The sequence below is a fragment of the Protopterus annectens genome, chromosome 3.part0 (genome assembly GCF_019279795.1).
Source record: "Protopterus annectens isolate FY-2018-M chromosome 3.part0, PAN1.0, whole genome shotgun sequence".
Classification (NCBI taxonomy): domain Eukaryota; kingdom Metazoa; phylum Chordata; order Ceratodontiformes; family Protopteridae; genus Protopterus; species Protopterus annectens.
Genome location: NC_056731.1, coordinates 283,939,622 through 283,953,619, shown reverse-complemented (window position 1 = coordinate 283,953,619; position 13,998 = coordinate 283,939,622). Strand labels below are relative to the sequence as shown.

The 13,998-nt window shown below is 44.6% G+C and overlaps 1 protein-coding gene across 1 annotated transcript in view; it reads right to left on the bottom strand.

Annotated features, from left to right (window-relative positions):
* Nucleotides 1-13,998, bottom strand: part of NEK10 (NIMA related kinase 10) — a 3,576,599-nt gene that overhangs the window by 1,138,366 nt on the left and 2,424,235 nt on the right. The window contains exon 22 of the mRNA XM_044064761.1: nucleotides 13,063-13,184. Within this exon, the coding sequence (XP_043920696.1) occupies nucleotides 13,063-13,184 (122 nt within the window). The remainder of the gene's footprint in view (nucleotides 1-13,062; nucleotides 13,185-13,998) is intronic.

The following is a 13,998-nucleotide window of genomic DNA, read 5'->3' as shown; positions in this document are numbered from 1 at the left end:
TGGGGAGTAGCGAAAAGGTCGCAGCAAGGCCGTTCCCACTTTCGAAAAACTTTCTCCAACACTGAATTTTTCAGAGACCACTCGTGAGGCATGAGAATAGCTCTGCTCAATTTGTCTGCAATCACATTGGACTTCCCGGGGATGTGCATTGCTAACAGAAATCGCTGAGAAGAAATCGCCCATTGCCACAGTCTGAGTGCCTCTCGACATAGGGGGTAAATTCTGGTTCCGCCTTGTTTGTTGATGTACCACACTACATACATGTTGTCTGTCTGAATTGCTATAGTTCCCTTGGGAAGAGAGTCTTGTAAAGCTTGCAACGCTAGAAGCACTGCTCTCATCTCTAGGACGTTTATGTGCAAGTGGCACTCGAACGGTTGCCACATGCCCTGGACTGTCCTGCCCTGGTAATGCCCCCCCCACCCGATCAGGGAGGCGTCCGTTGTCACTGTAGCAACCGGAGGGGGAGGGACGAAAGGTCTCCCTAGGAGGAGCTGGGGAGATGTGATCCACCAAGAGAGATGATTCTTGCATGATTGAGTTATCCGAATAGGATGGGACATTGGAAGTCGTTGGTAAGACCATTGTGTGAAAAGCATCCATTGTAAAATTCTCATATGGAAGCGAGCTAATGGTAGAAGGGGGATGGCAGCCGCCATAATCCCTAAGACTTTCAGGATCAGTCTGGCTTTGACTTTGTTGCTCTGCAAGACAAGAGAGACCTGTCTGTGTATGTCTGCTATTCTCTGCTCTGTGAGTCTGGCTGACATATTGACTGTGTCTAGATTTGCGCCTATGTAGGTAATAACATGACAAGGCGACAAGACAGACTTTTCGTAGTTTATTGAAATGCCTAGTGCCTGACATGTGTGAAAGGTATAGTCTCTAGCGATAAGTAAAAGATGCTTGGTGGGGGCTGTAAGGAGCCAGTCATCTAAATAAGGAAACACCTGGAATCCTTGTCATCTCAGATGAGAGGCTACCACTGCCATGCATTTGGTAAACACTCGGGGGGGCTGTAGTGAGACCAAAGGGCAGGGCTCTGAATTGAAAATGACTGGTTCCCAGCCTGAAGCGGAGAAACCTCCTGGAGCGTCGACTCATTCTGATGTGATAGTACGCGTCCTGGAGATCTATCGAGCACATCCAGTTGTCCCGCCCCAAAAGGGGTAGAATGGACTGCAGCGTGACCATCTGGAACTTTGTTTTCTTGACAAACTTGTTCAAGTTGTTGAGATCCAGAATGGGTCTTCAGTCCCCTATTTTCTTTGGAACCAAAAAGAATTTGGAGTAGATTCCGGATCCTGTTTGGTCTGCTGGAACTGGTTGAATGGCTCTTTTTGCGAGCAGCTTTGAAATTTCTAATGCTGCTTGCTCCCTTTGACTGGGTGGAACATCTGGAAGGGATTTTTTGGATTGCTTCGGAATGAAAAGGAAAGGGATTCTGTAGCCTTCGGAAATGATAGACTGTACCCACTTGTCTTGAGTTAGGGATAGCCAGGCTTCTGGGTACAGCGACAACCTTCCGCCGACTGCCTCCGAAGGTGGACAGTCGGGCAACACCTCAGGGATGCTGAAAGGGCTTGTCGGAAAAGGATTCTCGACTGACCTGATTCTGCGGGCCCCCTCTGCCTCTAGGACGGTGTCTACCATTATTGTTCCCCCTCTGCCTGTAGAGGGGAATCGACTCTGTGCGTCAGGCAAATCTCCTTGAGATTGTTTGCGGAACCACATCTTTCCCCCCTTCTGGCCTTTGGGGTAAGGTCTAGAAGGAGTAGAAAAACAGACTCCGACGGCAGAGAGAGTTTTGCCATCAGTCTCACACCTAGTCAGGGTTTCCTTCACTTGAGGACCAAAGAGGGATGATCCATCAAATGGGGAATTAGTGAAGGATGCCTTGAAAGGGTCCGCAAAGTTACATAGCCGCATCCAGGCGTGCCTACGCAAGGCTACACCTGTACCTGCCACTCTACTTGCTCCATCCGCCGCATATGAAAGGAAGTGCATGGAGGAGTTAGTTATAGAATTAAGGGTTGCCAGCTGAGAGTTCATTCTATCCTGAAAACCCACAGCTCTTGGGTCCTTCAACATTTCACTCGCTTCCTTGAGCAAATCCCTCTGAAGACGAGTAAAATGGCACAGGTAATTCAGCGATCTCATAGTGAAGGTCGCTGACGAGAACATCCGCTTCCTGTACCTGTCCATCGACCTAGACTCCTTGTTAGGAGGATGAACAGGCACCGAAGGATCAGCTAACTCCTTCTTGGTGGCCGCAGCCACCACCATAGCATCAACAGAGACGCCTTTGGTCAAAAATTCTTTGTCCTTGGGGGCCGTAATGAATTTTGATGGTCTCCTGGGGGTGGGTTCCACTGAATCAGGAGCCGCCCAAGCCTTCTTTGCCACCACTTGCATAAGGGGGTCAAAGGGAGGGAACACCCAGGAGGTGGAAGGGCGAGAGCCAAACGCCTCAAGATACACTGATTCATCCTCTGAAGGGTTGAGGGCTGGCCAATTCCCCCTCTGTTTTAAGATTTCAAGGATGTCTGCAAAGGAGACATCTTCAGAGGGGGAACGAGGGGAACCTTCAGAATCCTCTAAATCAGTGTCAGAGGTGACAGACTCAGGGGAGTCAATGTGCTTCCTCTTGCACTGCCTCTTCCTAGGGGGCTCTCCTACTGGGTCAGGAGAGGCCTCGGAAGAGGAGGAGATCCCCACTGGGGAAACTTGAGGAGCTGGCTCTCTACGTTCGGGGATGAGAAAGTGAGTAGAAATCACCGGAGGCACCCATGGGAGGAGGGGCAGAAGGAGCCGACTGTGGAGTTGAACCTGGTTCTAACACGCTCCTCATGACCTCGAAGGCACCCCTGTCAGGCAGAGCCGGAGGTCTCCGTTCTGAAAAACTGAAAACCTCCCCTGGCACCGACAGTGATGGCTCCGAGGCCGATGTCGGAGCTGAACTCACCAGCGCCGAAGCACCGAGAGGGAGAGCGGGGTCGGACAAGGGTCCGATGCCACTCGCCCCCTCGGAGCTGACGAGGGAAGTCCGGTGCCAAGATTCTTCCAAGGAAGACATCGGAGCAGACGACGGAACCGAAGACAAGGGTATCGGTTCCGACGCCACCACAGTCTCGGGTCCGAGCCGCCCCGGCTCCGAACTCAAAAGAGTCAGAGGAGGAACATTTTGAGTGATGGGAATAGTTCTCGACTGTTGAGTCGGACTTTGAAGCATCTGGGCTAGTGCCTCGGACTTAAGAAGTCGACTCACTACTCTCTGAAGGTCATGGTCCGATAACCTGGAAGACCTAGAAGAGTGGGATCTATGGCTCCATTCATACAGCAAAGGTGATGCTGGAGCCGAATGAACGGAGCCGATAGATGGAGATCGGGACCTTTTTCTAGATGTCAGTTCCGACAACTTGATCGGAGCCGACTCAGTTATGTCTTCCTCGGCTCCGGCCGGAGCCGAGGACACCGTAGGGGCATGTATTCGAGATTCATCGGCTCCGGCTGGAGCCGATGTTCGAATAGCCTTAGGACCTCCAGAAGACGGCTCAGAGGCTGGAGCCGAAGGTCTGGAAGGCTTAGAGGGTTTCCCCGAGGACTGAGTCGAGGGACCCTCAGGCTTTAATAAGCCCCTTAAAATAAGTTTATTTTTTCACTCCTGCAGGACTCTAGGGCTGAAGCCATGGCAAACAGCACATGAGTCCTGCAGGTGTAAAGGTCCCAGGCAGTACACACAAGAAGTGTGACCGTCTGTCAGAGACATCTTCTGACAGCATGAGTCACACTTCTTAAAGCCTGAGACCTTTGATTCCTTAGACATGTCTAAGGGGAAAAGTGCAACCACACAAACACACACACACACCGATTACACTTAGATATAAATTAAACTAAATTAAATTAAATTAAGTTAGAAATAATTAGAAATAAAATCCCTACAAAACACAGTCACTCACTACTAGGAAGGGAGGGACTGGGCCTAGGGCCAGAGGGAAAATTTCTAGAGAATTTTTTGGAAAAGGAGGGAAATTAACAGGGAATGGGATGGAACTACTTCACAATATAACTATTTAGAAAAAAATTAACTTAAAAAAAGGGGAAAAAAGCTAAGAAAAACTAGTTTCTTTACAAAACTAACCTGAGCCGGTAGGAAAGCACCTCGATCGCTGTAGCAGCAAACGAGATCTGAGGAGTTACCGCCTAGCATTGTGGGATATAGGGGAGCCTCGAGCCGGTGGAACTAGCTCTCGAGCTTTTAGAGTGGCCGAGTCGGAGCCGAGGATCGGCTCCGAACCCATCCAGCAAGAATGAAGGTGAGATAGACAACTTAACATTGAGGATTTTTTTAGAAGTTGAATAAAGTAACTCAAAAGTCATCACAATGTGCTTTACGTGTGTTTGGTAAGGTCTTATTGTACTTACTGCAAAATACAATGCAATCTGACAGACACCAGAACAGGGTGGCCTCTTTCAATCTTAATTAGTTTAAAGAAAAGAACAAATACAAATTTTTTCCTTGTATCTTTAACAATGAATATCTAGGCAATGGATCAAATAATCTCACAGATTGGAGTATTGAAGAAAAAAACTTTGAATGTTCTGATATCGGACAGTATTCAGCAAATGCTAAGAATAGTGAAGCTGCAGAACAGCGAATTCTTTCCTCGGGAAAGAATTTGGTTGGCCGTTTCTGCGGCTTCACTATTCTTAGCGCTGTGGTGGAAAGTTACGGGTTGGGTTCAGATAAGTGTGCAATTGTTTGTACGTTAGGGTTAGGGCGCAGGTTAGGCTTGTACGCGATAGTGACAGATTTTAGGGGTAGGGGTGGTTTAAGTGAGTTAGGGTTAGGGAGAGGGTTAGGTGAGTGTGCAATAGTGACGGACCTTAGAGTTAGGGTTTGGGTTAAGGTAAGTGGGTAGATAGTAGTGTATGTTTAGTTTAGTGTAGCGTTAGATGTAGGAATTTAAGTGTATGTGTGTGTTTGCTGTTTGTTTGATGTGCTTGTGTTGTGTGTGTGTGTGTTGCAGAGTAGCGAATTTTTTTCCATGGGAAAAAATTTGCTGTTCTAAATGTTCAATATTTTCATGTTTTGGGGCCGATGAAATAGCGTTCGCTATTTTCATCTTTTGATAATGTGATACAAACGCATGGATTTGACCACATAGCACTTGCACAAATATCATCTAATGAGGCTCTAGACTGAAAAAAACATGGATGTCACCACCAATCTGGTGGAATGGGCTTTTACTGGTTTCTGTAGAGGAACATTCAAGGTCGTATAAGCCAAGGTAATGCATTCTGTTATCCATTTGGCTATGGTTACTTTTTTAACAGGCTGACCTAATTTTTGATGCTCAAAGGAAATAAATAGTTGGTCTGATTTTCTGAATTCTTTAGGTTTATGCAGACAGTAGCATAACTGCCTATGGACATCTGGTGAGTGGAGAAGAACTTTTCTGTTATTACTATAGTTTGGGAAAAAACTGGCAGGTTGATGGCTTGAATGATGTTGGATTCTGACACCACCTTAAGTAGAATGGTAGCTTTGGTCCATAAGGATACCATATCCTTGTGAAAAATAAGATAAGGGGGTTTAGAAGATAAGGCTTGAATCCCTGAAAATCTCCTTGCAGAGGTTAAGGCTACTAGAAAGGCAGTTTTCCAGGAAAGAAATTTTAATGTACACTTGGCTGCCAGTTCAAAGGAGTAACAGTTAAAGCATGAAGTACTAAGGAAAGGCCCCAAGAAGGTATGGGATCATTCAAAGAGGGTCTTAGTAGAACTGTACCTTTTAAAAATACTTTACAAATTTTGGCAGATGTCAACAAAGAATTTAAAATTCCAAAATGAAAATCCGAGATAGCTGCTAACTGAACTTTAATGGTAGAAGCACTAACTCCTTTGTGAAACAATTCCACAAAGTATTGGAGAATCATGTAGGTGAAAGGCTTTATATTGTGTTGTTCAGCCCAAATTACTAACTGTTTCCATTTGCTTTTGTATAATTTCCTCATAGAAGGTTTATGGGAGGATAACAAAAAGGAGCAAACAGGGGAAGACAAGGTAGATTGCTTGGCTATCATGGGAACTGGAGAAACCATGCAGTTAGTTTGAGCTTTGTCAGGTCCAGAGGAGTCAAGCTTGTTGGATACAACAGAAGGTCTGGAGTTGGATCCAGAATCCATGGTGGTGCTAGGAGATGAGGCCACAGGAAGGGGAACCATATCTGTCGAGACCAGTAAGGAGTAATGATGATTATCTTGGTCTTCAGTCTGGATGCTTTCTGTAAAAACTTGGGAATTTGGGGGTAGGCATATAACAGACTGGGGGGGGGGGCGCAATCATGTAGAAGAGCATCTCTTGGTGCCTCCCCATAGTGGGGATTAGCACAAAGAAGCTGCTGCAGTTGTTGTTCACGGGGCATGGAAATAGGTCGCAGCAGAGTTGGCCCCACTGACTAAACATAATTTTCACTACTTGGTGGTTGATGGACCAAAATAGGTCGCAGCAGAGTTGGCCTCACTGACTAAACATCATTTTCACTACTCGGTGGTTGATGGACCACTCATGAGGCAACAGGATGATCTGCTGAGCTTGTCTCCTATCACGTTGGACTTCCCTGGAATGTGCATTGCTACCAGAAAGTGACTGGAGGCTATCGCCCACTGCCATACTCTGAGTGCTTCTCGACTTAGAGGGTAAGACCTGGTTCCTTGTTTGTTGATATACCAAATGACTGACATGTCTGTTTGTATTGCAATCTTTCCCTGAGGGAGGGAGCCCTGAAATGTTTGCAATGCTAACAGCAACGCTCTCATCTCCAGGACATTTATACGCAAATTGGCCTCCTGAAGAGACCAGGTGCCTTGAACTTTTTTTCCCAAATAATACCCCCCCAAGCCTGGGAAGCAACAGTGGTCACTACGGACTTGGAATGGGGTAAGGGAATGGGCGACCTTGCTGGCGTTAATCTGATTGAATCCACCATTTGCGACAGTTCTTGCAAATTTGAGTTATTCCTGTCCTTGCTGACATGGGGTGGGTGAAGAAAGCCAAGAATAGTAAAAACTCAGACCCAAAAAAAAAAACCCCAAAAGAATGGATGAGAGTCCAGGAACCACACAGACTAGTGCACAACCACCAAAAATGCTGTTTATTGAACAATCAAAGCAGTCAAGCGCTTTCGTCTTGCATCAAGACTTCATCAGAAGAAAAACCATTGGGTTTGCAGCATCCAATGTAGAACTCTCATATGGTATCTCGCCACAGGAACTAGAGTAATGGCTGCCACCACTGAACTCAGAGCTTATAACACTTTCCTGACTAAAATTTTTGAACTGCAAATTATCTTCCTTGTTTGGTTTCTGATGTTGAGAAGCCGAGGATAAGGAATTTAGGCAACCATATATGATGTGTCGAAGAGTGCTCCAGTGAACTTTAGTCTTTGAGTGGGCTGCAGTTGAGACTTTGCATGATTTGTGATTCCCAGCATCAAACAAGTCTGTAATACCTGATCTGTCGCTTGTACCAACTGATGCCTGGTTGGGGCAGTAATGAGCCAGTTGTTCAGATAAGAAAGCACATAGTTTCCTTGCAGTCTCAAGTGAGCTGCTACTAATGCCATACATTTGTTAAACACTCTGGGGGCCATAGTGAGTCCAAAGGGCAGAGCTCTGAACTGGAAATGACTGCCTCACACTTGGAAACGTAGGTGTCTCCTGGATCGTCTGTTCATTTTCATATGCTAGCACTTATCCTGGAGGTCTAACAAGCACATCTAATCTTCTTGCCCCAAAAAGGTAGAAATGACTGTACCATCACCATCCAGAACATTATATGCATGACTGACTTGTTTAACATACTCTGATCCAAAATTGGTCTCCAGTCCCCTGTTTTCTTTGGAACTAAAAAGAACCTTGAGTAAATCCCGTATGCTTTCTGGTCTAGTGGGGACCTCTTGGAGCACTCTTTTTTTCTAGCAGCTGTAAGACCAGTTGAGTTGCTGGCTCCCATTGACTGGGTGAACAGCCGGAAGCTTGCTTGTCATCAGAGGAGGAAGGGAAAATGGTATGGAATAACCTCTGGTAATAATTCTCTGCAACCAAGTATCATTTGTAAACCTAGCCAGGCTGATTGGTGCAGGGAAAAATGTTCCCCGACTGCCTCTAAAGGAAGACAATTGGACCTCCATTCAGGAGTGCTGTTAGGTCTGTCAAAGAATGTGTCTCTGGGCCCATTATTTTGTGGGCCTCCTCTGCCTCTTCTATTATTACCAATTCCCCCTCTTCCTCTGGGAGAACTGGTTCCACCTGTGTCAGAGAATGGACCTTGTGAATTCCTGAACCACATTTTACAACCTCTCACTGATTCCGTGAAAAGGTTCATGGGGGGGGGGGGTCGAAAAATGTACTCCAGTGGCAGAAAGTGTCTTCCCAGCCTTCTTACACCTGGATAGTGCTTCATTGACTGTGTTGCCAAAAAGCGATGATCCTTCAAACAGTGCATTGATAAACGAAGACTTAAAAGGCTCCACAAAGTCACAAAGGCCCATCCAGGCTTGTCTCCTCATGGCTAAGCCTTAACCCGCCACCCACGTGGCACCCTCTGTAGCGTTGAATAATAGCCACATGGATGAATTAACCACAGACTGTAAGGTTTTTAACTGAGGAGCAACAGAAGCTTGCAAATCCTCTTTCACAACCTTTGCAAACAAGCTGGAAAGTTCCTTGATTAAGTTCCTTTGCAGTCTCACAAAATGGGCTAGGTAATTCAGTGATCAGATAGCAAAAGTTGCTGAAGTGTAAACTTGCCTCTCCAGTCTGTCCATCAACCTAGACTCCCTGTTAGGAGGATGGGCAGACAAACTCTCCTCTGTGAGTTCTCTTTGTGGCTACCACCACAACCATGGCATCAACTGGTACACCCTTACTCCAATACCGCCTTTCTATTAAGTGTGCCATAATCTTATCAGGTCTCTTTGATATTGGCTCGACCAAATCATGCCCTTTCCACACCTTCTGACAAATCAAATCCACTAATTCGTCGGAAGGTGGGACAAAACAGGAGGAAGATGGGCCAGTGTCAAAAGCCTCCAAGTATACCGATTCCTCAGAGGAAGGGATGTGGGCAGATCAACCACCCTTCTGTTTCAGAAGTTCAAGGATGTCTCCAAAAGAGTCGTTTTCAGGTGGTGGGTTGGGGACCCTTCTCCCTCATCGAAATCAGATTATGTGGTAAAAGACTCCTCCGGTGATTCAAGGTGTTTCATCTTACACCTTCTCTTCCAAGGGACTTCTTCAGTGGGATGATCCGAAGTATCAGAAGAGCAATGGATCCCATACTGTGTAGACTGGAGGCCCTGGGCTGGCTGTCCTTGTGGTGTGGAATGATGGGGATCATGTGACAAAACCAGATGGGTAGCCAGGAACAGGCCTGATGGGGGAGGACCAGTCCACTCTGAAGGTTCAGAAAAGACCTTCTGAACCATCTTGAAGGCTGACCTCCCTGGGAAGGAGGAAACCAAGACAGTAGATGACAAGGGCCTCTGGTCCATTTAACCCCCCCCCCCCCACTCCCAGAGGACGACTGCCCAAGGAGGAAGACAGAGCTGAGCTGTCCAGTGCCAAGGCTCCAAGAAGTATGGAAGGCTCTGAAAACATCAGACTCAATCCCACCTCCAGGACCCTATGTGCAGGCTTGGACTCTGAGAGCCCTCCAGAGCCGAACATGTCAGAGTGGAGAAGCTCAAGGTCATTGTCGGATTCAAAGAGACCAACCTCCTTGGATCCAAATCAGACAGGCCCAGTATGCTCTGACTTGACAACTCTGAAAGCAAGGGGTCAGTCAGAGGAGGAGTGGAAGATGGAGGACATCCCAGATCTGATGCTGTTGGAACTATCAAGGTACCCTTCTGGATCTACTCAGTGACCAGCTCCCTCACCATTCTCACCACATCTGCTTTGGTACGGCTTTGGGTTGAATTAGAGTACAAAACAGAAACTGGCCTGGACTGCCTCTCCAAAAGAGGAGAAAAGAACCGACATGCAGCTGGGTCTATATGAGAATAAGTATGCAGAGGCAAAGGTTTTGGATCTGAAGACTTTGAATCTGAATCAAATTTTTTCTTTGGCTCCGATGACGAAGAGGCATTCTTCGGATCTGAGACTTTTGAAACAACAGGGGAAGTTGGATCCAATTTTGACAATTTTTTTGTTGGCTCCAAGGAGGCTGGAATCTCGGCTGACCTAGGCCTTTTCCCATGTTTATGAGTAAAAGTCAGGGGCTGAGATGTTGGTAAGGCCATGGAGAAAGAAGAGGGCATCAGGCCTTTCAAAATCAGGATATTTTTCCTTTCATTAATTGTCCTGGGTTTAAAGCCCCACAAATCTCATAGTCTTGGTCCAAGTGTTCTGGACCTAGACAATATAGGCAAAGAGAATGCTGATCAGAAAAGGGCATATTGTGTCTGCAACGGGTACACTTTTTCAACACCTTCTCAGACATAAAAGCAAGGGAAGAAAAAGTGGAAAACAAGAAAGAAAAACAAAAAACATCAGGTAGGGGAAAAAGATAATAAAGTTTTTTTTTTTTTGTTTTTTAAAGAAAGTGTATTGCAAAAAAAGGAGACATGAAGATCAAGGACAGATTCAGAAGGAAAAAGGAAGGTAGTTTATATAAAGGATAAGGTAAGTCACCTAAAATACAGTTATACATGAGAGCTCTTCAGTAACCAAGTCTGGTCGCGAAAGCAAAACAAGATCTGAGGTGACAGGGCAGCAGTACATTGTGGGTAAGGGAGAACTCAAGAGCTTGAAAGTTTCCATGAGCTGTAGTAATGGCTGAGTCAGATCCAATCTTGGATCTGGAACCCATTCATTGAGGATGAATGAAAATTGACAACATCAGATCAATTTTTTTTTTTTTTTTAAATGGAAGGCATTTTCCCCAAAGGGTACTTATCTACACAGAAAACGAACAATACAAGCCGACCATCAATCCTCAATACCCAGGGAGGAGTGTACTTTTCTGAAAGCTCTGGAGGGCTTGGGACCCAGACCTCTCTTTTTATTCAGCTCAGTTCAAGATGATTAATGGTTTGGGCATCTGGTAGGTGCCCTGACGTTTTGGAAGGCTGTTATATCCTTAGCAGCATATAACTTATTTTGCTAAGGTTACTGCAGCAGCGATCTATACGATCAACACCTGCATTACATAATAATAATAATAAAAAAAAAAAAGAGCCTTTGAGATTTGAATCAAGATCTTCTCCTAGTGGTTGGATTTCAGGGTACCACTCGGGAGTAAAAGAGACCTATAACTCAAAAGATTAAGATTATGTTTTAGAAAGGTTACTGCCAGCAGTAAGTCCTTTGTCATTTTTTTTTTATTTCTATACTATAAAGGTATCCCTCCATGGAATTAACCTGACATTGTCAACAACAAAGAAAGCATATATGATAAATATCATGATCTGATAAAGCCCACAAAAGACAATCTTACCTGAAATGCCAACTAAAATGTTGAACACGGAATGTCAAGATGTTCAGAATGTTGCAAACATGTTTAAATGCGAATTCGACCTTTCTCGACATCCATAGAATCCAGTCCTACAAAGGACAAGTCGTGACGTGATGACATTGCAAGGGGGAAAGCCCCCTGCACCCTCCATACCCCTGCATATTATATATTCCAACTCTGATATTGCACTACAGTGGGGAAAAGGGTAACTTTTCCAATCCCCATTGTACCACGATCTCTAGTTACAAGACGGAACTCATCTGTGCAAATGCACTATGCATTCGCTGAACTGGGACTCGCACAACAGAAGGATCGGCAACACGGGTCAGCTAATCGTAATTCGACAACCTGTGTTCGCTGATCCTTCCCTTGAAATTTTAAATGTAAACTTGTGTGTGTGTGTGTCTGTGTGTGTGTGTGTGTGTGTGTGTGTGTGTGTGTGTGTGTGTGCTTATTCCAAATCCTGAAATCACTCAAGACCAAGCATTATTTTAGCGAGACAAAAATAACGAATGGTTGAAATCCCAAATGGCCAGTTTTTCACAGGGCAAGTAAACACTTGCCAGCATGGGGAACTATGCCCTTTTCCCCACTGTAGTGTGACCCCAGAGATGGTATTTATAGTTGGGGGCGTAGCCCCCCATTTAGGGGGGTTTACATAGCCCGGTGTGGTTCCATGAGGTTTTTGGCAAGTGTTTAGTTGCACTGTTAAAAATCGGCTGTTCAAGATTTCAAACGTTGGTTACATTTGTCTCATGAAAATAATGTTCAGTCTTGTGGGATTTACCCATATATATATATATATATATATATATGTATATATATATATATGTGTGTGTGTGTGTGTGTGTGTGTGTGCACATACACACATATATATATATATATATATTTATATATATATATATATATATACATATATAAATATAGATATATCTATATCGGGGTCTATATTACATAAACGAATGCTTAAATGTTCGAATCTCTAAAGGTCGACCTTTAGAGATCAAACAGTTAAGTGTTCGAATATCTTTAAAAATTAAAAAAGAAATAATAAAACTAAAACAAAAAAAACTAAAGGGTATAAGCTGGGGGGCAAGCCCCCATGCACTCCCCGCTACTTAAATATACCAACTCCAAGATCGCGCTACAGTGTAGGGAATGGGAAATTTACCATTTCTGCTCTGCCGTGCACTGAAGTGCGATCTCAGAGTTGGTATATTTAAGTAGGGGGGGGTGCAGGGGGGCTTGCCCCCCTGCTAAAACCCTTTCAGTTTACCTTTTTTTTTTCTTTCTTTTATTACATTTTCGAACACTTAAATGTTTGATCTCTAAAGGTCGACCTTTAAAGATTTGAACATTTAAGCGTTCAGCAATGTAATATAGACCCTATATATATGTATGTCTCTATGTCCTGCAGTTTCTGTAAAACATTCATCTAACAAAATAATTCAGCATCTTTATAGTAAAGAACTGATATGAACTAAAACAAAAAATATGACCTTAAATGTGTGAAATGTAGTTTTACCCACAAGTTGTTCTTACTTGTATAAATATGTTCCATAGTCGCTCCTCTGTAAACAACTGCTGCTTTTCTTTGAGGGAGTTAAAGTGCTCTCCAAGAGGTGCTCCTTCAATAAGCTCCATGACTATGTACAACTTGTCATCTGTAAAAAATAAATTAGTCTTCTGGAGCAAATAAAAACAAGCCATTCTTTCTAAGCATATGGCCTTACACAGTGACTCATAAACACTACTTTCATAGCTATGACATAAAAAAAAAAATGAAGTTATGTACTTACCATAACGTTCCATGTTTGTAGTCCATCTCGCCTACATTCTTGCTGGATGGGTTCAGAGCCGATATTCAGCTCTGACTCGGCCGATACTAAAGCTCGAGAGCTTTTACTGGCTCGAGGCTAACCCCTATTCCATGGTGCCTCACGGCAATTCCCCAGATCTTGTTTGCAAGAAAGCAATAAGTACCTAACAGGTATGAAATTATCAAAAACTGTATACATACAGACAAACAAATTATGTAATAATATCCATGCCAGGTGGACAACAACTACAACCAGGTCAGACAGCACAAGTATAGTCCACCAGATCCTCCAGAAACAGGAAGGGGGCAGGAGGGAGGGATGCAAGAATGTAGGAGAGATGGACTACAAACATGGAATGTTATGGTAAGTACATAACTTCTTTATGTTATGTAGTCCTATCTCGATGTAATTCTTGCTGGATGGGACAGCGTCCCTAGCACATTTATCCCAGGTGACTCAAGTGAAGAGACTCTTCGGCACAGTGGATCCAAAGGATGACCTGACTCGGGAGGCCAAATCCAATTTGTAATGAATGACAAAATTATGTGATCCTGCCCAAGTAGCTGCTGCACAAGTAGTATCAATTGGAAGCCTAGATCTAAAGACAGATGAAGTAGAAACTGCCCTAGTAGAATGGCCTTTTACTCTGTTGGGTAAT